Here is a 27902-nt window from a genome sequence, read left to right on the forward strand (position 1 = left end):
CAAACAGAATACATAACATTGAAAGACAAATAATACCATTCTCAAATGACCCGGGCACCATCGGATCCCCAAGCTAGTAGGTATATAAAATACAAACACATTTCTTTGTTTATATTATAGGCAGTCCCCAAGTTACAAAAAAGATAGGGTCAGTAGGTTAGTCCTTAAGTTAAATTCATATGCAAGTCAGAACAGGTATATTTTTATTTTTAAAAATAAATATTTTATTAATAAGTTGACACAAACAAACCAATATACAATCAGTAAATGAACATTCACAAATAATGAAACATGTATCTGGAGTTCAAGACATTTTTCAGAGCAGAATCTGTGCCAACTATACTTAACCAGAATTATTGGTTGCTATGTTTTAGGTAAATAGCCTAACATATACATTTTTAAAGTGTAACTCTAGCCAGCCAGCCATATATATGTGCGTGTGTGTGTGTGTGTGTGTATGGATTTTGGAAAATTTGGTTTGTTGCAGAAACAAGAAGTGGTGATAAAGGTTCAGTAGAGACCGCTTTCCCCCGATAGTGAATTTCCCTTCTGGGGGGGGGGGGATGGATTGATTTCTCTCACTACCTGTTATATCGTGGCCGGAATCGTGAAGCTGGAAAGATGTTTTAAAAAATGCCTCTGTGTCTGTCTAAAAAACTGAATGTTGTTTGCCTGTTGGCATTGAATGTTTGCCATATATGTGTTTGTTGTAATCCGCCCTGAGTCCCCTTCGGGGTGAGAAGGGCGGAATATAAATACTGTAAATAAATAAATAAATATATCATCCCCATTCTTAACTATGAGTCGTTGACAAGTCAGATGTTTGCAACTAAGGGACTGCTTGTACTACCATATTTTGAATATAGAATGTAGTTTTCATGTTATATCAGCCAAGTCAGATGAAGTGTGAAATCTACAAGACACTTTTGGGGGTCCATTTTAAACCTGTACATTTGGCCTTAAATCTGTAATGACTAAAATGACACTTCAAATTTAGAGTCTACAATGCTCAATTAATCACTAAATGCATCAGTTCTGTATTCTCTATGTAGAAAACAAGCAAAAAGAAATGCAATGGTTCTGTCCTTTGGAATAAATCTGATAAGATTTTTTATTAGTGAAAATGAAATATTAAACTATCTTTGATTAAGAAATGAGGTTACAGGTATTTACAGGGGGTCTTGGAACATATCCCTCACAGATATGGAGTCATATTTTTAAGTTTTAGCCATCTATTTTTAGTGTCCATTCTACCTATCTTGATGTGATAAACACCTCAAGAATGTAACATGAAGCAAATCGTAAGATGAAATTTAATTGATCAAATCAGCACTATTCCACCTATGGTTATGAAACAATGCTAAAGTAGAGAGCAGATTCCATTCTTCTCCTCCCACACATAATTTTAGGCTTTTGCAAGGAAAGTATAGTACTAAGCCATGATAAGAGATTAGTTAGGCATTCTATCTGCATGCATGGGAGGAGATGTTAAAAAAGCAAAAAGTATGCATGAATATGATTGTACACATGAAGGGGGGGGTACTAATTTATACAATGATTGGAGCTCATATCATTCCCCTGCTCTGCCAACATGACAGACAGTCAAATTATACATGACAAATACTGATGGATATATTACTCATCATCCACTCAACCTACTACTATTTCTCACACTTCAGATTTCCAGGCTGGTATCATTAGAGGACTATGATTTTTGAAAACTAAAATAAACAATGCCAACCACAGGACCAGGAGTAGGCTGCTCTTTATTTGCTGATAATACAACTAAATTAGATAAACAGAAGGAACAATCCCAGTCTCAGTAATCAGTTCCTAGCACTGTAACATCAAGTGGGAAAAGAAGGGCAGAGACAGCAAAGTTTCCTATATATACTATGCAGACATCACCTGATGTAGCACAGCATCCCCATATTTCATCGCATAGTAGTCGCAATAGCATATTATTATATTATCTTTATTATGTTTATTTATATCCCACTTTGAGGAGACTCGAAGCAGCTTACATTAAGAGCATTTCAATAAATTTTAAAATATACAAATATATAAATATTTAAACAGAATTAAATATCATCAGTAGAACAGTTGCATTCCCATTTTTGGGGTCCTGGTATTGATATTTTAAAATTCATCGCATAATTGTCACACCCTTGATTTATTGATAGGCAGCCTCCTTGCTGGAAACACCCCTACACTCGCCCAAAGATCTGCCCACTTATTTGCCCATCCACTTGTTCATCCACCCACCCGCCCATGCATGCACTCACTTACTCAGATCATCATCCATCTGCTGCCCACCCCCAGGCTAGTAGATAGGCAAGTGAGTGAAGCAGGTGGGTGAGTCTTTGGGTGGATGGATAGGAAAGTGAGCAGTAAAGGTCTTCAGGGGAGAGCAGAAAGTCATATGGAGAGAATCCTGGGGAGTGTTTACATTGCAGAGGTTGCCTTCCTCCACAGAACTACATGAATAGGGGTAAATATAGAAATTACTCCGCAGGATTCAAGCTGGGTGCCATTGCTTTTGCTGAGGAGCATGGAAACGGAGTTGAAGAAGGCAGTTTTCTATAAATGAGAGGTTGATGCACAACTGGCATAAAATGATAGACAACCTAGAGTAAGCCACCCTAACTCAGTGTGCATTTAGAGATTAAAAAAACAGACAAGTTTCCACGAATTGACGAGGACGTGTTGGTGTATGTGATGGCAGTGCATCAAAATGGCTACAGTGTATCCTATGAAATGTTGCAGATGAAAGCACAGGAGGTAGCCTGCAAACACAACATTCCTCCAACTCATTTTAAGGTGAGTCGTGATTGGGCTATGAGGCTCATGCAACGACACAACCTATCTGTGCAAAGGAAAACCACTCTATGCCAAAAGCTGCCACCTGATTACATTGAGAAGGTAGAAGGCTTTCACTGCTTTGTCTTGCACATGTGCAGGGAAATGCCACATGCCTTTTCTCAAGTTTGTAATCCTGATGAGACTGCCATTTCTTTGATATGCCATGCAACAGTAGTACTGCACTGAAAGGGTTATCTAGTGTCATCATGAGAACCAATTGTCTTGAAACATAGAGGTGCATCGTAATGCTTGTCATTACAGCTGATGGAAGTTACCACCTTACATAATTTTTAAGAGAAAAACTATGCCTAAGAGTGGGATCCATGCACAAATGGACCTAGAATTCATGGTGGATTGGATTAAAACTGTGGAACAGAAGGCCAGGGGCTCTACAGAAATAGTTGGTTCTGCTAATTTTGGGCAGTTTCCGATCACATTGTGAAAGAAGTGAAGCAACTTCTCTGTGACAATAAGACACAAGAAGTCTTGCAGCCACTGGATGTATCTGTGAACAAACCCTTTAAAGACCACTTGCGCTATTTGTATCATGAGTGGATGATAAGTGGTGATCATCAATTGACAACTGCTGGAAAGCGCCTGTCCTTAGAATTTATGTGCACATGGGTAATTAAGAGTTGGGACCTTATCACAGAAGTCACTGTTGTGAAAAGCTTTAAAAAACCTGGCATTTCTAATGCACTGGATGGATCAGAAGAGGATGCACTGTGGGAAAGTAATGGGGAAGAAAAAAACCTCTGACATGAGCAATGCTAACAACAGTGCATCAGATGCTGAAAGCAATTATAGTGGTGTGGAGTCTTCCAACAAGAAAGATTAAAATATTTAATTATGTAAATTTATTTTTGGACACTTGGTTTTTTAAAATAATTTTTATTCAAAGAACAAAATAGAACAAAACAAACAAATGCATGTTTACATAAATTAGTTTTGTTTTTGTTTAAAAAATTACTAAAATAGTTTTGTATATGTTCTCAGATAGTTTTCAACATTGTTTTAGTAAAAAGTTACTGTTTCAAAAAAGGCTCTTTCCCCCTTGCATAATAGTCCCACTGCTCCCATTTTTCCCCCAAACAAGGGGGGGGGTGACTATTATGCAATGAAATACACTATATTATACGTGGTAATAAGAGTAAATTGGAATAAAAAGTAAAAAATAGAGCACAAAAAAGTGTAGGAAAATTTGACCTAGAGTCAAGAAATTAAGCAAGGGACTGATTGAATTTGCAAGGTCAACAGTTTATTCATCAGAAGCACATTAATTAAACAATTAAAGAGTCAACTATATACATGGCCATTACCTGATAGCTATTATAGCAATCCAATAGACTATATAATCAGAAGAAAATGGAGAAGCTCCATCCCCTCTGCAAAAACAAAACCAGGAGTACACTGTGGCGGAGATCCTGAACTTTTATTAAAGTCCAAATAGAAATAAAAAGCCAATGAAACCAATACCATGAAGAACTATATAAAAGATATGAAACATTGACAGATCTGTCCAAGGAGGAACCATCTGATGATTAAAGAAATGGGTGTGCACCAACATTTGATTGTCCTATATTCAGGAGAAGAGATTAACATCAGAATAGAATAAACAGAATTGTTTCCAACTGGTAAGGGAGCCAAGCAAGGTGGCATTTTATCATTCTATCTGTTTAACTTGTATACTAAACATGTCATACATAAAACAAAATTAGACTTGGAGGAAGGTGTGAAAACTAAGGAAGAAATTTACTTCAGATCAAGTAAGTATGAGGGTAGGAAACTGTCAAATTAACAATTTGTCAGCCATTTTGGGAGACTTTCAGCAGAAGAGACAAAAAATACAATATAGAAATAAAGTTAGGACTGTCCATGCCATTGTATTTTCTATTTATATGTATGGTAATGGACAGTGAAAAGGAATAATTTGATTTCAAACGTGGTGCCCAAGAAAAGTTTTACAGGTACCCTGCACTGCTAAAAAGACAAATAAATGAGCCACAGAGAACATCAAGCATGAATTCTCATAGAAAACAAGATGAGACCTTTATATATTGGACATATCATGGGAAGACATGACTCATGAAAAAAGACGATAATGCATGATAAGATAGAAGGCAGTAGTAAAAGAGGAAGACCACATTTCAAATGGATAGGCTCAATCAGGGAAGTCCTGGCCTTTAATCTGTAAAAGCTGAGAAAGACTGTTGATAACATGGTGACTTGGAGGTCTCTCATTCATGGCATGCTATAAGTAGAAGGACTTGAAGGCATACTCAAGAACTACATGATGTTCTGGTCACAGTACCAACAGGCAAAATATAAGGTAGGGGAAAAGTCACTTCCAGTTTTTGATTTCTTAAAGACTAGTTTGGCTCTGAAACAGACACATGGGTCCCAAAAGTCTTTAAATCAGTGGGTACTCAAATGTTTTGGCTTTTAACTCCCAGAAATCCTAACAGCTGGTAAACCATCTGGGATTTTTGGGAGTTGTAGGCCAAAACACCTGGGGACTCATAGGTTGAGAACCACTGAGATGAATCAATACCAGGGGACCAGGGGCAAGTGTTTTATACCAACTTTTTTGGCATGGATCTGACCACACTGATCTACTAAAGTTGCCCACCTTGAAACAGATTTTGTAGGTGTTTTACTATTTGCCCCTACAGTGAAAACACCATTAACACCATCTGATGAGAGGAAAGAGATTATTCAATCCTGCTTTTATGACCTTGACAATGGCAATCTCTCACTTGGGTTCTTAACCAGGGAAATTGCCATTTACACAGTAAGTAGCAAAATATAAGGCTATCTCAATATACAGTGGAAAAAGTTAGAGGCTTAATGAATGAAATCTCAGCTGATACAGAGTCCTGCAAGGAACACAAATACTTTGTTTTAAATTCTCTTTTCTGTATAGTTGATATTAATCACATTATAAGAGTTATGAGCCTGGTTCAAAAATACAAATACAAGAAAAAGTGGGAATAATAAAAATACAACAAAAATATGTTATCAATTTTGCAGAAAAAGCTACAATTATCCCCAAAATGGAAGTGTAGTATGTTCTCACATGTTTCCCTGATACTAGCATTATCAAAATGTTCTCAGCCTAGTTCAAGAAATTTGAAAGTTTGCTTGAGAACCAGATCTGCAAGTTTGTGAGGTTTCAAGAGCCACTCCCTGTTGGTTAGTGAAAAACTGAAGACGACTGCCATCGACTCTAAGGAGGGCAAAGTTGAAAGAAGGATGTGACACACTTACCACAATCATTCAGCAACTGGTGTGTGTAATAAATGTACAAAGTATCCTATAATCACTTTGCTCACACAGGATGAGAATAATTTTTTTTACTGTATTGGAAAATTACTAGAGAATGTACTCAAATGTTCCATAAAGTCAGTCATTGTGTTGACATTTCTTTATTTGCATTAAAAGGTACAGTTGGACATGGTACACAGAACTATTTCATATGCTGTGTCAAATAATGCAGATCAAAAACAAAACAGGTATGCTACTAATTTATTTACTAGTTTGTATGTACTAATTCAATTTCCAAATTATTTTCAGTTTTGGAAAAGAAAACTTATTTTCCAAGCATGGGCAAATTGTTACAAACAGGAGATCCAAACAAAGTTAAGCAATGGCCCAGAGGTAAAGGGACTCACTTAATATAACAAGCATCAAAATCTAAGGAAATGGCAAAAAGCAATCTATTAACTCCATCTTTCTTCATGGTGCAACAGTGTTATTTAAAGGTGAAAGAATAAATCTGTTATCAGAGAAGACAACTAGACAAGAAATGTGATTTTATATATACACTTATCTGATTTATTCCTCTGTGTACATGAATAGGATGGCCCTGCAGTATTAGTTTTGCCAATAACAAGGTCTGTGAATTAATTTCCCATTGCCCTTATGGAAACAAATATGTTATGAAACCATATACAGCCAGCCCTCCACATTCACTTGGTAAGGAGCACAAGACCCCATGAAAGTGAAAAGCCACAAATAAAGAAATGGCTATGTTTTAACCTGAGAGAACACCTCTATGGGAATATCTAGGTCTTCTAACATAACCTTTCTGGAAATCATACAATCACACAGAAATAGAGATTTCTAGAGAGAATTTCCAGAAGAAATTGATCACAGAGTCACACTGGAAGACCTAGACCATGTATTCAAATATGTGAAAAATCACATCTGCAAAATTTAAAATTCCAAATGAAAGAGGACTGTACTTCTCACTTCCCTTTGTGTACAAACACACAAAACCAAATACTATTTCTCTATTGTTGTGTGACTTCAAGTTATTTCTGACTTATGGTGACACTATGAGGTTTTGTTTTCAAAATTTGTTTAGAGGGTGTTTTTTTGTCTGCCTCTAAGGCTGAGAAAGTATGCCCTCCTGAAGGTCACCAAGTATATATCCATGACTGAGCGCTAACCTGAACCCTGGTCTCCAGAGTCATGGTGCTAAAGTGAAACCACTATACCACACTGGCTCTCTTGATCTTTCTCAGGCCATAAATATTTCTTGACATTTTGCCTGGACCAGAACTACTAATCATAGGGCCAGCTTCACAATTTTCCATGAGGTCAAACCACCAACTGCATGTTCTCTTTTCTCTTTTTTCCAGAGGGAACCTAATCACTCGCCTACCATTTTTTAATTGGTATGTCTCAGAGTTGGCCCAATTACCGGAAGAGGTAATCTGAAATATCTTTATGTTCAGTGTGTGATTATCTGAGCTGGGAAATTTCCTATGTGCTCCTTCAGATGACACCATATATAATGGAGTACTACTGTTTCCTTTCTCCCTGTAAATTAGCCGAGAGGATATATTTTTAAGATAAAGTGCTGAGTAAAGAGTCAGATGTCTGGGGGCTGGAACCTATGAGACAGAATGATACTAGTTACACAGAAAATGTTTGCCTCCCCAAAATCATTTGTTGTTACTCACCTCTTGTTTTAATCATCTCCTTCCATTCTTTTCACCATGAGTAAACTTGGCAGTAGAGTTTTGCATATACCTGAAACTGCCCAGCAGCTAATTACATGTCTGACTTCGTTTTTCCCTGTAACTCATAACAGTTCTCTTTCTGAAGATGTTATAGCAATTCCTGCTGTTACTCTTTAAGTGTTATATAACAATTTCAGTCAGCACATGTTGACTATCCCTTATCCATAATGCCTAGAATTAGAAATGTTTGGGAATTTGGAATCCCTGTATTTATATATATGCACATAATAAGATATCTTGAAGATAAGTCTAAACATAAAAATAATTTATTTTTCATAAAAATCTTAAACACATAGCCTGAATGTAATTTTTATACAATAATGTGCGTGAAATAAAGTTTGTGGATATTGAACCATCACGAAACAAAGATGTCATCCATGTGGACAATTTTTAATTTTGCAGTGGTGCCCCCAGTAGCGCAATTAGTTAAACCTTTGTGCCAACAGACTGCTGACCGACAGGCTGGCAATTCAAATCCAGTGAAAGGGTTGGAGGATGGTGGTGATGGGGGGGAGAAGTAGAGATCAGGGAGAGTGGAAAGTGAAATATAATATGTGAAATTGTCTTAAATATTCGCCGTATCTGTCACTTCTGGTGTTCCAATTTTTCTATTTCCTATGAAATCTCGGTGAGCTTCTTCTCTCTGTTTGTCATGTATTCCTTAATTACTGTACAATCTGTTTCTCTCACTGGTTTTCCATGATGCTTCTTCATTAAATATGTTAGCCTATCCATGTTTCTTATTTCCCATATCTTTAGTATCCACTGGTCTATTGTTGGTATCTTGTTTAATTACAAATTCTTGGCAAAGACTATTCTTGCTGCAATCACCAGGTAGTTTAGTATCTTTTCTTCATTTTTTCCTAGATTGAAATCTGTTATACCTAATAGGCATAGTTCTGGTTTCATCTGAAATTTCTTTTTCATTACCTTCTGGCACTCCTCATGTATTTCTTTCCAGTATTTATTTGTTTTGTTACAAGCCCACCACATATGGTAGAACGAGCCCTCATATTCCTGACATCACTAACTTTCAAGACAGACAGAATAGCAGCATGGAGACCAAGACGGGCTTTGTTTGTCAGCAGTTAGAAAATACCATAAAGTTCTCTGGGAGTTCCAGTGCTCATATTTAAAAGGCTCGTGTTGTTTGTAGATCTCTGATTAGAAAGGAATTATTTTACAACACACTTTTCCCAGCCACAACCCAGAATAGACTACATGACCAAGATGACTTTTCCCCTCTTCTTCATTAGGATGGGGGTGGACGGGGGCGATGACACAAAACATGCAATGAGGCTAGCATTAATCACAGCTAGTCAGCATATTAAGATGCTAAATAGTGTATTAAAAGACAACAGACTTCCACGCCTGGTGACATTTCCTATACTTGAAGCAAACTGAGTTAGTATAGGCAACTCCATGACCTTTATAATGAAAATGCAATTTAGAACTGGAGTATTTTCAATAGTTAAACTGACTTGCACACTTTAAAAAAATAATGATTTTTATATTGCCAGCGCATAAGGTAATTATTTATTCTATCAGTTCTAGTCTGTGATTATATTCATAGTCCTGCCTACTTGATGCTGTACTTTCACTACAGCAGGAACAGAGAACTTTGAAGGTGTTTTGGTCTCCCGCAATACTTACCAAGGACAAAGTTGAATGGGGCTTCTAGGAAGTGAAACAGATGTGGAGAAAAGGGATAAAGATGTCAGTCATATCTAGTTCTTATTTCTCCATCACATCTTAGATAGACTGAGCAGTGTTGTTCGGAATCTGTGCTAGATGTAATAATAGGCTGGATGAGACCCAATAAACTGAGACTAAATCCTAAAAATATGGGAGCCGTAAACATTAGTGATTCTCAGATCTAAAAGACAATTTGGGTACTTGGTCATGCTAAGTAACAGATCATTTCTGAATAATATGTTGCACATCCTTGAGAAAGCCCTAAATTCATTTTTGTCACTGGAGGCCAAGGGAACCTGTGACCCCCACTGCCTTTTATCAATTTCAGCTAGAATAACAATTATGGCTATTTAGGGCAACTTAGTCACATTGGTAACCTCAAGGTCAGATTCACATGAGACTGCCTTTAGTGTCTTTCCCAATACTGAAGCTAATGCAGTATTCTACAAATAGGCTGATGCCTAAGGTAACATACCAAGAACATATAGCATTTCCACTGAAGAGGCTCTGTGGCTCCTTATTTGTTGACATCAGAGTGGGGCACCTATGAGACCAGCAGTAAGAAAGTGGCAATTTCCCCTCCTTGTTCCAGATTGTGCAGGCATTTCCGATCGGAAGGGGCACTCAATCAACCTCCTCTCCTTCTGCCTGGTCACATGGGTGCCTCTGCTGATATCAGAGTGGGGTGCCCACACGATCAGGAAGAGGAAGGATTGCCCCCCTCCTTGATGCTGGTCGTACAGGCACCCTGTTCTGATGTCAGCAGAGACATCCAAAATGGCCAGGAATGCGCTCACTCCATGGCCAGCTATGGGCATTGGTAATAAAATGGAGGAAGTTAAGATGTGTGCTGTCCCAAGGGAGCAGCTGCACTGCCGGGATATGTAAACAATAGCCCTAGCTTTAGCACAAATGTCCAGATCCATGGTCACTCCAGGGCACACTTACCCTTAGATCCCATGTATCAAACTCAAGGCTGAATCTGACCCACCATGTCATTTTATATGACCCCCAGATGATGGACTACAACTCCTGCATTCCTCATCATTAGACATCATTAATAGAGATGATAGCAGTTCCGATATAGTAACATCTGGAAGGCTGCAGTTTGTTCTGTTTCATCAGGATAGTGGGGTTTGAATTAGATACAAAGCTTATGGATATGATGTCTGAATTTAAAATGCCACTTATACTTTCCCCAACCTCAGAGTCACAAGTGCTGTTGGTTTGCAATTTCCATTATCCTCAGTTCGTATAGCAGATACTCAAAAGTGATGTGAGTTGTCATTCAATAATAGCCAGAGAGCCCCTGATGGTGCAGCGTGTTAAAGCGCTAGACTGCTGTACTTGTGAACCGAAAGGTCACAGGTTCGAATCCGGGGAGCGGAGTGAGCACCTGTTAGCCCCAGCTTCTGCCAACCTAGCAGTTCGAAAACATGCAAAACTAAAGAGCACCTACCACTATGTAAAAATTACAATTGGCCCTCTGTATACATGGATTCTTCATCCATGGATTCAATGACCCTTTGAAGGCAACCATAAGGCTGATATGCCCTTAATGAGAGCTTAGTATCCTTGCCTTAGATGAACCCTTAGACTTCAGTTCTAATACACGTCTACTAAAGAATATGCATAGCTGGATATACTTCCCAGGAAGCATTCTGAAGACTAATCTCTGTGGTACTTTAGGATACACCACTTCTAGCTCAATCTGAAATATGGGGTATACTAGCTCCAATAAAACATTTCTATATTTGATAACTATGTCATATAAAACAATGTTATATGCAGGGTTATAAACATTGTGGGTTGGATCTAGAGATCTGATCATATGAAGGAATGGGAAGAAGAAAATTTGCTCACTACTAAGTTTTTGTGTCAGACCCTCAAATACTAAGAAGGTTTACTATGATGAATAAGGTGGACTGAAGTGGGTTATGGTTAAAGTTAAAGCAGGAGATCACAGGAATATTAATAAAATTATGTCTCTCCCTTCTCCTTCACACAATTTGGCCTTCAAAAACTAATCCTATTCACCCAGATCAATTAGGCCATGGAGAGACCTTTGAACCTAGACCAATATACTTCATGATCTTGGAATATTACATTAACTTATCTTAACTTAAAGGGGGGGGGGAGTTTTCTCCTGTCTGCATTTCAGGTTGTCTGGAAATCTCTTTGCTTTGCACACTTTCCTGAGAAAATGGAAGGTACGATAAATACTGTGGTGGTTTAAATTGTCTTATAATACTGACTGAAGAACTGCTGAGACTTGGTCCAAAGTCTGCTCCTATTATCAGCAGTGACCATTGGACAAGTAGTGTTATAGAACAGCTGAGGAAGTTATTTTGTACCCAAGACTTTATGACTGCTTCACAGACTGATTTTATTGAAATAAGAATAAAAAAACATTGTTCTAATGACATCTTAATGACAAGCGCAACTCAAATTTGCAATGTTAAAGCAGTCGAGGTATAGGAAGGGAGCAAGTACATTTGCAGCTGGAGAAAAATTGGAAAGCTTCTCCAGCATTCTACTCCATATAAGTTAGTTTTAAATTTTAAAAGGCTATTCTAGTGGGTGAACAACTGCACTGCAAAGCTTTAAAATAACTTCAGTTGTCACCATATGTGTCCTTTGCCTATGTTATGGCCATCTACAACTGCATGCTTTAATTTGAGTTTGTCCTTCATGTGCATTCATATCATAGTTTCAATGAAACTATTGCTATTATATGTTCTGGAAACACAAGCCGACAGCAAACTTTTATATGGCATTATTATATATACTTAGCTTTCTAAGTATTTCTTAAAATACCAGTACAGTACAGGTATCTTATAATTTAAAGTAATTAAAGAATGAAAAAGTTATAGAAAAATATGAACATAACCACAAAGAAAATAGTTGAAGTGAATAACATATATTTTATATGTTTTCATAGTTTTAAAGATTTAAAAAAAAATCATATTTTAAAAGACTTTGGGAATACAAGTAGATATCATTGATAATTCAAATTATATAGCCTAGTTCTGTGACAATTTAAATGGAACACACATAAGCATGTCTATTGCGCTAAGCACACTTTAGGATGTTGATTATTTATTGTAAATAATCATTTCCTGCTATTGAATCAGCATTTGGGTTTGGGTTTTTTTGGGGGAGAGGAGGGTTTGCTTTATTTTAATTGGGTGCCTTTACTTTCCAATCATGTGTACATTTTATATATAGGCAGTGACAAACACTCATATTTTGTTTTAATAAACACATGCGGAATTACACTGAGCATGTTTCTCAGTAATCTCAGTCATTCTCAGCCCACCAACCTACAGCAGTTTCATATGCTTAGTGTGATTTTTAAATAAAGTCTACTTCAAATGTTGCTTGCCTTTGCCCTTCACCTTATCAAGCAGAAATTTAGTTTGTATATAAATATTTGGTACTCCTAACTAAAGTGACCTTTTGGTGCTCTTGGATTTTTATAAATTTTATAATCAAAACAGAAACACGAAAAATTCATTTCAGTTCACAACATAAAATGACTAAAATGGAAGCAGTTGAAGTATCTTTTTTTGAAGTTGTTGGCAACAGATTTGGTGAGACCGAGAAAAGGTGAATCTGATCTAATTGAAACAGCAAATTAAGCAGTTACTCAGAAGACATGAATGACAACTTAGTCAGGAGGGGATGACTTAAGGGGCATAAGGGTCTGAATTAAGATGTATAGAACAAAACTGCACAATTAAGCAACTGCATGAGTAAATTAATGAAGGGGAAGAGCTTTTTCAGTGCAACAACACAAAAGAATGGCTGAGATGAGGAAGTTTTAAAATGGCCCACACTTGTGCCAAAGCTGAGCTTGTTTAAGTCCTTGTTCAAGCTAAAAGACACAGGTGCATGTTTACTTTTAGCCCCTTTAGGTTAAGTGTAAAATAGCACCTTATCAACATCTAATTCTGTTAGAATAGAGTTGTTAAACAGAAAAAGGTAATATACTGTATAGAAGTGTGCAAAACTGAAAAAAATAGCATCTAGGAATAACAATAAAGTGAAATGGGTAGCAAAGGGAATTGTCCATGTTGGCTCTCATACAAGGATACACTGAGGCTCTGGCTTGAGCTACTAGTTGTGCCAATTCTGTAAAGCCTAAAGTACACAAGTTTTTTTTAAAGCACAAGCCTATGCAAGCTCTACTAAGAAACCTTTCATTATTCACAAAAACTATTTACTTGGAATGTTCTGATAAGAGAGGAATTGTAAATATGACTGGCAGGTTATAGATGGAGATGTTTGCTTTATGACCCACCTACATCTGCCCAGAGATAATGAAGGATTATAGCCTACAAAGCAGAAGATGGACCTTCCTTAAAAAAAAGGCAGTAATTTCTAGAAGCAGTTAAGAACCTTACCAGGTGTTCTTTAAGCTCAACTTTTAGAGTGATTCATATTCATATCTGCACTAGTTGGTGACCGTTTAAAATAAGAGTTATTTTCTTCTTTGGGATTTTGTTCAACACATCAAGACACCATGAAATCCCTGCCAACTTTTTGACTCAACCCAAATTATATGCACTTTGCAGGAGGCAAAGAGTACCACCTTTCAAGACATTACAGTACACAAGGGAATGGTTATTATTCTTTCTCTCCCCTGCTGTGACTCCCACTTCCATGCAAGGCTCTAAACGATCACATAGTGATCTTATCACTTCAGCTATTCATACAAACTCTTAATGTGGGCAAGAAACTATGATGTCTCCTTTACACCACTATTGTTGAAAGACTACATGAAAAAGCGGTAGAACAAAACAAAAGCAGTCTTCTGGAACCCAAGAAATGCAGTGCTTCACTCTTCGGGAGAGTGTTGCTCTAGGTTTCTCAGATATGACAACTGGAAGAAGTCTGTAGGTGTTCTTATTCTTGGAGAAAGTTCCAATTTTTTAAACAGGAGAAATTCATTGACAATGGGCAAGCTCCCCTAGCAATACAGATATTATCAAAAGAATGCAAACAATTGTTTCTCTCTTTCCTCCTGCTCCAACTTGTTCTGCGCACCCTACTGACCAATAATATCAGTCCACTTCTTACCAGCCTGCCCCTTCTTTATCATATGCTATTTGGCTAGTTTCCCTCTATCCCAAGGCCAGCAGCAGCATGAAAGAAAGCACAAATATGTAGCTGGCCTCTCCCTTGTGAAACAAAACAGGCATGAAATTATACAGATACGCATCTAAGTAAAGAGTTCCATCCATCTAAGAAATGGAAAGAAAACAGATGCACAGGCTTTGAGTTTCTGGAATCTCAATCTTCTCAAAAACGCCAAGCACTAGCAAATATTATAGAAATCATCCACCTAGACTAGATTAGGGAGATTTTAAAGGAAGCAAAAAACAGGGTAGCTTTGTTTTATACAGTATACTTTCCATGAAGGAACCTTTAGGGTTCCTGACTAGAGGAACTATAAGTCTGAAAAAGACATAACATCTTCTGAGCAACACCAGCAACTGCCAGGAAAACAGAGCAAAGACATGCATGTATTGAAACTGTTGAAACAAGATACCCTAACACGATAATGGAAATGTTTTTTAGCACTTTAGTACAGGAGCTACTCTTTTTAAATCAAAGCAGGACTAGATTAAATGTTCGAAATATCTGCAGCTTTTATAAACATTATAGCTTCTGAAATACTTTCCACATGAAGAGAGAGATTAATCACTGGAAAATTTCCCAGTGTGGTGCAATGGGTTAAACCCTTGTGCCAGCAGGACTGCTGACCAAAAGGACAGTGGTTCAAATCTGGGGAGTGGGGTGAGCTCCTGTCTGTTAGCCCTAGCTTCCCATGCGGGAACATGAGAAAAGCCTCCCACAGTATGGAAAAACATCTAATATCTGGGCATCCCCTAGGCAACATCCTTGCAGATGACCAATTCTTTCACACCAGAAGCAACTTGCAGTTTCTCAAGTTATTCCTGACACACACACAAAAACAACCCTGGAAAATAAAATTCAATTTCACACTCATATAAGTTACTGTTAAAAGTGTTAAAACCTGGGAGTCGTATGATACACACACACACATACATGTTTTCTTCTTTTTTTAAACTATATTCCTACTACTATCAAGATGTGCACTTCTGTGGAGTTATGGCAGTACCTGTGCAAATAGCATAAAAAACTAATCAGTTAAACAATTAGTAAATTAACACTCAAATTTTCAATGCAATTGGTTTCCAACTAAGTATGCATATTATGCAAGTCCAAAGCAGAGAAGTTTCCAGGTGAACTTTCTGCTCATTGCACAGGTTCCTTCTTCTGTTTTTAATGTAGGAGGGACCATTCAGAAGTAAGGTTTCCCACCCAAAGTGGTGCGACCACCATAGTGCTCTATAAATTTATTCCACTCTGTCCATAGCATTAGTTTATAGCCTTCCCTATCACTTCCTTCTGAGCTTCCTAATCAGATGCAAGAAAGCATGACATTTGGTGTGTCATCCATACATACTAGGTGAAAATATGTCCAACAGAAACACAGACCTATAACCTCCCATCAGCCATTAAGTCATCCATCTGACACAGATTCCATTCCACTCAATAGTGAGAGAGCATGCTACTACCATTTGTTCTATATTACACAACCGAAGGAATCATCATAGACACATAAAAATAGCAGGACACACAAGAGAGAGAGAGAGAAACTTGATTATGCAAGTGAAATACTTGCACAATGAATGTGCAATTTTTTGACATTAACCTAAATCTTATTTTAAGTAGTGGACAATGAAGCCTTGGTCCAATCTTTAACCACACATAGAGCAAACTCATTCAATAAGCTGTATTTAATTGTGGAATTACTGGCACCATGCATTTATGAGAATTGGGACTGAAATTTGATGTAGACTTTCAACTCATAACAATAGATACTGCTTAATGTCTAAATGCAATGCAAACATTACCACTGACTTAAACTGAACACAAAGGGTCAGTACTGAAAAAGCGATTTAGGTTCATAAAGCTTACACAGTGGTCCAAATATTTACTTATTTAACACTTTAGAAACTGCTTTTGAAAGCCCATCTATTTCAAAAACAGTTTGTCAAAAGGAATACATGGAAGAAATGCTATTTAAAAACAACAAAACCATAATCATAATCATCATCATCATCATCCAACTGTAACTCTGTTTGGCTTCTTATTAATTTCAGATCTCCTAGCCCAAATCTTTTCAAATTCCTTACATCTTCAGAATGCAAATTTTAAAAATGATACACACGAACATTTCATATATCAAACAACATATCCAGAGGTTGCAAGATTTTTTTCCTCTATTGTATGAAGAATACAACGGTTTGCCTGTTGCTGCTATTTTCAAATATAAGAAATGAAACAGATAACACTTGGTTGTGAAACTTCTCAAATGTGATATTTCAAACATTAGAAAGAAGAGAGACAAAGAAATAGATACTTGTGTCTGTATTAGAGGCTTTGTTACTTTCCAGTTTTTTATTTTATTTTATTATGACTTAAATGATCAAGACTTGTCTTCTTTATTAGCCATTCTCTTTTGTCCTGTCTACCTGATTCCAAAGTTTAAATGTAGTAAAACTTTACACACACTGTACTTAATTTTAAAAAGAAGCAGCAAAGTGCCTGTCTTGTCTTCATAACTTCCTAACAGGAGCAAATGGCAGGGGCTTACGTGAATCTCAAATGCAATGCAGCTTATTCTTGCCTTGTTTTATAGTGACATCCAGATCACCTTGCTGTGTATCACAATAAAAAAGATTTCACTGCTACAATATGAAATACACCATTTAATGCCTAGTAGTTTAATTTAATAGATAAGTACTATTGTTATATGCAAAGGGTTGTGGTGAAATAGTTTTAGAAATTAAATGTCCCTCATTTGAATATATGTCTGGGAACCACAGAAACACGTACCTTTAATAATCAGATGAAAAGGTTGTCATTGAAATTTAGGAAAAGCATTTCCAAAACACAGGTCAAGACTAAGAGATGAAATTAAATCAGAGTAAACACTCTAGTAGTTTAATCCTCTAGAAATAAAATATTTAAAGTGAGAAGTATTTAAGCACTTACATTTCATTATACAATCATCATATCATCTTGAGGAAGGACACACAAATAATCAAAATCATTATTTTGATTTAGTAATGTGTATTAGAAAACAATCTCTTTCTTCTTGATTAAAACATGGGCAAAGTAAATCAAGCAGAAACGCCCACAGACAGAGAAGTAGGCATGACATACATTATTTGCTTTTCGTGTAATTAATTTGGCTTCTAGTCCAGAATTCAAACTACTGTATCCCATTAGTTGCAAGATTTCATACATGTCCCATTTTCTCCCGCTTCCAGGGTCACCCTATGAAAGGAAGCAGTAACATTCAAGTACTCATATCTCCACTGAATAAACCATAATATGAATGAGTTTCCAGGGCTCGCACATATCCATGTTGCTCCTTATCCACAGACCAGAAAGTCATCAGTTAACTATGTTTTCCTGTTGCAATTCATACAATGCATAACACCTCCTTAACAAGCCTGGATATGGAGCTCTTTTATAAAAGAAAAGGCTTTAAAAAAACGGAATATATGCACTATAATGGCTAACGTCACAACTACATGAATCAATATGGGCAATGGTTTCTGGGTCCTTTATTTTGCACAAAGGAAACATCGTATTTCCAAGCTAATAAACTGGAATACAAATATAAATGTTTGTTACTGGATTAACCTGTCAGGATTATTTATTTCCTTTTAGAAAATAAAGCAAGATGTTTGTTCTTCATTTTCTCGTATTCATCATTCATTTCCCAACTGAACTCATTTGGGAGACAGAAAGCAACCAAATTCTGCACACTTGCTTCTTGATCAAAACGATAAGACATTAAACAAAACTGATTTAATGCAGAACCCATTTTCTCAATGCAAGTTTCTTAGATATGTGCCAGTATCAACAATTTCATTTCATATGCATGGTTTGTAGGTTTAAGACAGCATCTATTAAAATGTTTGATTGTTCTTTGACATGATTTTATATTTAAGAGTGAAACAAGGTACTGTACTTGCTTTCATTTTTAACTATTTAAATACTATTTTAAACTAAGTACTTTTCCACACATGTCAGAGGATTTCCATCCAGCAGGTGACTGTGTGTCAGTTTGTATACATAAAACAAATACATTCTTAACACTGTTACATGCCTCATGCTTTGGACATTGAAATAAAGTATATACAATATGTAACAATTGATAGTTATTATGGCAGTAATCTTCCATGCAACATGAGTCACCACTCAACATAAAGTGTAATGACCTAGACAAGCCTCTTATTTGGAAATTCCCATAACAGGACATATCATTTAGATGATATCTGCAAAGAGATTTTGTTTTGGATTGTGCTGCTATGATTTGGATTCAGGATGAAGAGTCAGGTGCATACATGGAAGAATGAATTGCAGATTGCAGATTATACTTGACACACAAAAAGATGAAGACAATTCCCATATATATTTTCTCTCTCCAATAATTCTAAATACATATAAACATATAACAGTCATAGAATCATAGAATTGTAGAGTTGGAAGAGACCTCACGGGCCATCCAGTAAAATCCCTGTGAGGTAGACTATAAAGTCATGCTGGAGAAAGTAATTGTTTCTAGAGAGGAGTTCTCTCAGGTTAAAAAAATAGCATGGTTTTTCACTTTTGCAGGGGTCCTGTGCCTCTAAATCCAGAAAATATGGAGAGCTAACTGTATATCTATATTCATATATTCTACTAAGTGAACAGTTTAGTACAGAGACTTCCAAAAATTTCCTGTTGCTGACACATGTTTTAGACATGTATCATTTTGCGACACAGTAATACCGTTTTATTAGCAAACCAGATATTAAATCATCCCCTTATAAGAGATACGGACACATGCATAAACTGTAATAATGAAATGTATGGGTACACAATATATCTCATGAAAAACCTTTCATTTATATATCTAAAAATATATGATTTATTCCTTATTTTACATAAACTCAGTGGTTACATTTGTATGACATGCTTACACAATGCAGCCTACACACTACAATGTGTCGCGACAGTGTTTGGAAAGCTCTGGTCTAGTAGTTCAACATTACACAATCAAGCTTCAAGTTCACACATTATCTCTTCCCTCTCCCAAATTGTACTTAGTTCCTTTTTTGTGTGAAGGAAGCCATGGCCTAAACTCATGATCCAAAGTAAGACTACAAATCGAAATACAGCTAGTAATACAGATTTAGAGGGTAAATACATCCCATGGCTCATTCATTCAAATGCAACAACCCTCTTAAGGCACTTGCTTCCGAATCTGTGAAGGAGTCTATGTTGTAAACAGGACACTAGTTTCACCTTCTCCCTGTGGCTTTGGCTAGCATCCCTTGTGTGTGTTTATGTGCTTTCAAGTAAGCTGTCAATGTACCGTGATCCCAAGAATTTCCTAGGGTTTTCTTAGGCAAGGAATACTTGAGAGATGGTTTTTCATATCCTTCTGAAATAGAGCATACAGGGCCTAGTATTCATTGGCCTCCAAGGCCATGTTTACTACCCTAAATATGATTACTGATCCTCCCCTTTCAGATTAAACTAGCCATGCATCAATTTGGCATTTCCAGAGTCAAAAGTGAGCACCCAAACAGGTCTCTTATCTTGTCACAAATGAGGAGGTCATTTATTCAGCAGAAAGAAGACATACAGTAGAGTCTCACTTATCCAACACTCGCTTATCCAATGTTCTGGATTATCCAACGCATTTTTGTAGTCGATGTTTTCAATATATCATGATATTTTGGCGCTAAATTCGTAAATACAGTAATTACTACATAACATTACTGCGTATTGAACTGCTTTTTCTGTCAAATTTGTTGTCTAACATGATGTTTTGGTGCTTAATTTGTAAAATCATAACCTAATTTGGTGTTTAATGGGCTTTTCCTTAAGCCCTCCTTATTATCCAACATATTCGCTTATCCAACGTTCTGCCGGCCCATTTATGTTGGATAAGTGAGACTCTACTGTACCTATAACATACAACAGCACTAAATTATGGGTAGTTACGGTATTACAGAACAGGGACAAGTTCCTACATCACAAAAAAGAAAAAGCATTTTGACATGATTCAGCAAATGTTTACTCAAAAGTAACAACATATTAAAGTTTTGAAACTTGTCGTGATCAGTTGAAGGCTTTTACAAAATACAACGAAGGGTGCCTTTTTGTTTTGCTAGCCTCCTGTTTTTTATGATTTTCATTTTTGTGGTCAGATTTATAGAGCTAGGCTTCTTCTTTTAACACACTTTGAACATTTCATAACATTTCATAATATCTGCTGTTGAAGCAAGTTTATCTACTCCCCTTTTTTCTCTCTGTTTTGGTATTCACTCACATTTGGGAAGACATTTGGGAAGCAGTTGTTTATTTTACCTTTGTAAGCAGCCACACACCATTAGAGTTAGCTGGAGAATAAATGCATTATTTCCCAGGTTATCCAGCTATACTGAACTATGTACTGCAAGCCAACATGGTGTTTCTGCAGCTGCCTTCTACCATCACCCAATAATGATGGGGCTAAAAGGTTTCTAGTGAAGCAGGGGATAAGGAGGAAAGGGGGACTGGGAACCGGTGAAAATATTTGTAAAAACTGGCAACAGTCAGAGACTTTGAGATATGCCAGTATGAATGACACAAGCACACATTTAGATATTAATACATCTGGGACTAATGGATGAGAAAAAACAAATCATAGACACAGCAATCTATCCCTTCATAAGGGCTTATAAGAATGCTAGTAAGGAAAGCAAGCACATCTGATATTTTTCTTCAGCTTATACTACTTTCACAATAGGGAGAAAAGCAACTATGCTTTCATTTGTAAAGGCATCACAAAATTACAGCAAAGTTGTACTTCATATATGTATTATTAGCTTACATTTAAAAAAAAATCGTTTCAAGTACATTTATAATTCTTGACATAGGGCTTAACTTATAACATTAACTCTTAACTTTAAAAAGGCAACTGTCAAAGCATCTGCACACATGTATCAGGCATCCCCTATTAATTATATCTCCGTGGTTCATGAAGCAAATATTATGAAATGTTCAGAAATTCTTTTGTCAGCTTAATCCGTTTATATTACCGAAATGTCACAACAGAGCAGAACACCAACTAACGTGACAGTATCCACTTCAACACCCAACTTTCACAGTAGTTTTCAACTCAAAGTCCTGTTCCAAAAAAGTTGGGTTTTACCTCCCTCTACTGGAAGCTCTACAAAAACCATGGAAACTAACCAAAAGTCCCCTATACATAATCAGTATATAGAGATATAGAAATCTACACTATTAAAATCTACATTATAATACTTACTTTGTGGGTAGCTTATGAAGTTAAAACTGAACTTTTAACATTCAGAAATACATCTTTGTTTTAAACAAATACACAATTTTTAAAAAATGTAAACACTATTTAAAAACTTAAATATACTAGTGAGGACTTATACTAACGAGACAAGAATTCCCTCATCATCAAAACAGAAAGTGTGCAGAAACAAAATAATGTTTTTTGATGGTCTCACATTTTGATTCCAAAAAATCTTCAGCCCAATGAAAGATGGGTAAAGAATCAGAGAACTATAGAGTTGGAGTGGTATCATGGGTTATCAAGTTTCAAACCCTACTCAATGCAGGATCTCCAGCTAAAGCACTCCCTGAAGATATCTGGACAGAGACATCCAAAGGAGACTCCACCAACTAGTTCCACTGCCGAACTATTATTACTATCAAGAATAATCCTAAAGCTTTTTTGCATGAAACTTCACAAGCTGTCATGAGAATCCTAAATTTACCTCCTTACGTCAGTCTAGAAATGAGCTAAAGGCTTCATTCAAAGCCATGGCTCATATACAGCCCTATCTAATTTTATTTGGAAATTTTGATTTTATCATTGTCTTTGCTACTTTTCCTTAGATTGATATCGTTCTTCACACTGTTATTCATTACCTTTGGAAGATTTCACTTTTAAAGGTGACTTATCATTCTTTTAAGGAACAAAAGCTCCTGCAACCAGAAAGCAATGAGTTTCTGAAATAACATTGGAATAAGAAATATTTAGATAAGCTTTATTTTTGCTTATCCAAAACACTGATAATCCCAATTTCTTCAGCAAAAATCAGAAAGGTTGGGCATGTTCTAATGCTGAAATGATTTCCCATCAAGAACAACTATTTCTCTTACCCTTTTAGGTTCATTTTCCTTCTTTTCATCTAGGAAAAGATGGCTGCTCGTGGAAGAATCAGAGTCTGATATGTCCAAAGAAACATCATCCATTTTTGAACCACTGTACTGTTGTTCATCATGTTCTTCATAATCACTATCATTCTCCCAGTCAATTACCTGTGGTTCATCTGAAAGGGAAAGAAATATTAGATCACTCTTTAGTAATGCTGGTACTTCACCAAAATACTGCTCCATGATATCAGTTGTACTGTAAAACACATGATGATGATGATGATGATGATGATGATGATGATGATGATGATGATAATAACAGTAATATCTAGGCTTGTATATTTACTGTATCTACTGAACACTAGTGCTAGCTAAGAATAGACTTCAAAATTGAACAGATACACAGACAGTCCCCAAGTTACACATGAGCTAGGTTCTGTAGGTTTGTTCTTAAGTTGTTCTGTAGGTTTGTTCTTAAGTTGTTCTGTAAGTTTGTTTTTAAGTTAACTTTTTATGTAAGTCAGCACAGATACATTTTAAGTCAACTCCAGCCATATACATACACACACACGCGCGCACTTTGGATAGCATAAAGAAGGGTAAACACCCTTGTGGCATTTCTTTCATTGCCTGTGCCTCAGTTCAGAGGATTTCACCTCACTTTCTGTCTCTGAGAACTGGATTTTGGAAAATTTGGTTTGCTGTGGTGAGAAAGCTTCAGTGGAAACACCTTTTCCCCATGATAACTCTTTCAGGAGTAAATTTCCTTTCACTTCCTGTTGTCTCACCCCTGTGATAGGTGTATTTTAAGATTGTGTGCGTTACCAATTAACTCCAAGCCAGCAAAGGTTTTACTAATATGTTATTGTGCAGCATGCTGTTACTTTATCGCCAAAAAAAAAGGGGGGTGGTGGTGGAATCCAATGTAGAGTGTTTCTCTAAAGCACTATATAAAACAATATTTATTCTTTGATCTGTCCAAATTTACTCTTAAATTAATACAAAGAAATCCAACTCATTTCTCAGACATTAAAGGGTTTTTAATCGCTTTAGAATGTTTCCCCTCAAACAGTTACTTAAAACGGCTTTTTTTCCAAGCAACCTCCAGCTATGAAACATCAGCAACAACTTCGGTTCAAGGACATAAGCATCTACATAAAAACAAAGACAAGTCTTCGGAGATTTCAAATTAAGTTGGACAATAACAATCCCATTACAAAAAATAGAATTTAAAAAATCATATTTAAGTAATAAGGTGATACAATCCAATTGTTTGAGGTTTGTTAGATATTTACAGCAGTGGTTGTTGACATGTAGACATTTTTCCTCAAACAAACAATAGCCAATTATCTGAAAAATGAGTATAACTCCCATCTGATTAAGAACAGCAGGAAATTACCAAAAGTTCAGTCTGACCCAGTTCATATATTCTAAAATTTACTAAACTAATAAACAAACGTTGGGATTCTCTGCTGGGGAAAGATTGCCATCTAGTGTTTACAAAAGAAACAACATCAACAAAAGAGCTTGAAAAAACACTATACAGGAAATAGGAGCATCTTCACATATTGGATGGAGTCTCTCACAACACTAAACCAAGATTTAGCATTCCATGCATAATGCGAAACACAACAAACCAATATTCTGGATTATGTGCTCGTCTTTTCTCTCTTTCCCTTTATTTTCTTTAAGTCTTTTGATTGATTTTATATTAAAACACCACCCCAGATGCCCACACCAACAGCTGTATGAAATACTCCTTATGTTGTGTATTTGTGCCTTCAAGTTGTCTGCAGATTTTTGGTGACTTGTAAATGTTCTTAGGCAAGGTGGCTTTGCCAATACCCAGAATAATGAAAACATTAAAAATGTCAAAAGTATTTCCTTACTCGGTCAGTCATAAATACCTGGAGTCTTTGAAACAATTGCATTATTATTGTTGTCGTTATTGTTGTTATTTATATCCCACTTTATCTCTCTAAAGGAGCCCCTGGTGGTGCAGCGGATTAAACTGCTGACCTGAACTTGCTGACTGAAAGGTTGGCAGTTCAAATCCAGAAAGTGGAGTGAACTCCCCCTGTTAGCCCCAGCTTCTGCAAACCTAGCAAATTGAAAACATGCAAATGTGAATAGAGTACTGCTCCAGCAGGAAGGTAACAGCGCCCCATGCAGTCATGCTGGCCACATGTCCTTGGAGGTGTCTACAGACAACACTGGCTCTTCGGCTTAGAAATGGAGATGAACACCAACCCCCAGAATCGGACATGACTAGACTTCGTGTCAGGGGAAAACCTTACCTTTATTTATCTCTCTAAAAAGAGACTAAAAGTGTCTCACAATAAAACCTATACAATAAAATTTAAAGCCTAAAAAATACAAACATTAAAATAGAATTAAACAGCAACATTAACAGTATTAAAAATAAACATTATTCCTCCCCACCACCAAAATGCATTTAATAAAACAATTCCAATTAACAGTAAAATTATGTTTTTCTTTCTTTCTTTTGGCTATCTGAAGTTAATTTTTCAGTCAGAGCTGATTAGATGAAATTGTCACAAGAATTTGTCCAGAATTGAGTAATGAGTTTGACCGATTTGGTAGGTATGAATAATGAGCATTTTTGCATTGTCCCTTTGAAAATAGGAGGGCCAGTTCTGGAGTCTCTGTAAGATGCTAGTTAATTGCATCATTTCAAAATAGATTGCATCCCAAAATTTAGGTATTTTATTTCAGTGCCATTATAAATACTGATTAGAGTCTTTAATTTTACAACTTGGCATATATACAGGATTGCAGCCATTTACCGTTCTTTCATATTGTCTTAATAAAAAGATTGGGAAGTAACTGCAAATCTTTCCTATCTATCTTCTCAGGTATCTCTCTCATAATTTCACATACATATCTTTAATTGCTGCTCCTGAATAAAAGCATTTAGTTACAAGCACTGAGATAATGAGACAACTACAATATTAAGTGTTTTCAATACTTTTTATCGATATGCCTATACATAAAACATATCAGTAGTCTTTCACATTTACTTCTTTCACTTTCTCTATAAACAGAACAGTACCAATTATTTTATATACCTTTATATCTGGAGTTGCATAAATATTTATTAGGCAGAAAGGGGTGTAAAACATTTAAGAAGTCATGGTCTTGGACTTTCCTGTTTACATTTCTTGCCAACAAAATGTTGCAAATTGTGGTTTTGATTTTAACTCTGTTTTTAATCCAATCACATTTTAATTGTTTGGGTTTCAGTTTTGATTTTGTCTAATCCTGATCTAAGTCATCTCCCACTTCTGGGGAGAAAGGCAACAAACCAATCCGATAAAGAAAGAGAAATGGACTTAGATACATTATTTTATTTTAATTATTTTCACTACTGTCATTATTTTATTTATTTGTACTTTGTCAAATCAGACCCTATTGGCCTTCAATAAAGTTAGCGTCTTTCTTTTAAAAAACAATTCCAGTCCCTCATTGGCCAATTTTCACTAACGTAACACAAATTATCAGAAGATTAGCCTTGTTACAAATTCAAAAACTGTGACATTTTCATATTCTCTAATATATATAATTATTTTATTATAAGAGTATCAGTATTAGAGATGGCAAACTTTTTAGTGGTATCAGTTCTGATTATTATGAATGAAAAGTACTACTCATTACAAGAAAACAAATGAAAAGTTCACTAGAGAACACCATCTCTTAAACAACCATCTCTTTCACATTTTGTATCACAAGCCTATGAAAAGAGACTCACCTTCACTACATTCATCCTTGAAGATCAAATCATATTTTCTATATTTTTCTGCTTGAAGACATGGAAACCTTGAAGTCACTGCCCTGTTTTCATCATCTGAGAGCTCACTCCCACTGGAACTCCACACAATGTCAGTACAGTCACTTGATCTCTCACTTTTAGAAATTCCTGTGGATGAGAGGATGCAAATACTTTCCACATTACTATATCAGAGCACTTGAGATTCAACTTGCTCTTGGCAATGATGACTCGATGTGTGTTGCCCATGAACATTAAAAATTAGCAGTAATCTAATTTTTAACATCCCATCTTCCCTGTTATTTTTTAACAGTGAATTTTTACGACTCAAAGTTAACCTCTAAAAAAGATATCACCAATTTTATTTGAAAATGAAGTAACTTGAATAAATATCTAGGACTAGACCTACTTCTGAAAGCCGTAAGAATATACAGGCAGTCCCCAAGTTACAAATGAGTGGTTCTGTAGGTTTGTTCTTAAGTTGACTTTTTAAAGTGTAACTCCAGCCGCATGCACACGCACACAAAGCTTTGGATAGCATAGGGAAGGGTTAACACCCATGCAGTGTTTGTTTTGCTGTCTGTGCCTCTGTTCAGAAGATTTCACTTCACTTTCTGTCCTGGTGAAATCTGGATTTTGAAAAATGTGGCTTGCTGTGGGAACAAGGATTGGCGATAAAGATTAAGTGGAGACACCTTCTTCCCATGATAATTTCTAGGAGTGAATTTCCCTTCCGAGGGGTAGATTTTTCTCACTTCCAGCTGTCTCACCCCTGCTCTTAACTATGAGTCATCATTCTTATGACTATACAATCCTCCCCCTTTTAATGTGTCTATATAATTATGAACCTTTTTATAAAATAAAAAAGAATACAAAAAACTATGAGTAATTTGTAAGTCGGATGTTTGTAACTCAGGGACTGCCTGTAGTCCATTTAGAGCACTGAAAGGTCAAGAAGTATCGCCATCACATGGTGGTGCATTTTCAATATTTATTTTTGAAGGACCCCCTTATCCATTGATTCAATACCCACAGTTTCACTTATTAGATTTTGCAGACTATTTGGTTTTATGTACAGACTATTTGGTTTTATGTACAGGGAATACCTTCCAGGACTCTCTGTGGATATCTGCAATCATGGATAATAACAACCCTTGTATTTTTACTACACTTGAGCCAGAAGCACATCACTGAATAGTGCTGAAGGATCTTGAGGAACCTATAAACACATTTTTTTGGAGAATAGATTTTGGTCTCTT

General features: G+C 36.3%; 1 protein-coding gene across 5 annotated transcripts in view; it reads right to left on the reverse strand.

The window, feature by feature from the left end:
- spidr (scaffold protein involved in DNA repair) overlaps positions 1-27902 on the reverse strand; it is a 212047-nt gene that overhangs the window by 177947 nt on the left and 6198 nt on the right. For all 5 annotated transcript variants that reach the window (XM_062979351.1, XM_008114867.3, XM_008114866.3 and 2 more), the window contains exons 4-5: positions 26626-26793; positions 22863-23032 (exon numbers count right to left, since the gene is read on the reverse strand). In XM_062979351.1, coding sequence (XP_062835421.1) covers positions 22863-23032; positions 26626-26793 — 338 coding nt within the window. The remainder of the gene's footprint in view (positions 1-22862; positions 23033-26625; positions 26794-27902) is intronic.

Source organism: Anolis carolinensis, chromosome 4 (assembly GCF_035594765.1).
Source record: "Anolis carolinensis isolate JA03-04 chromosome 4, rAnoCar3.1.pri, whole genome shotgun sequence".
Lineage (NCBI taxonomy): Eukaryota > Metazoa > Chordata > Lepidosauria > Squamata > Dactyloidae > Anolis > Anolis carolinensis.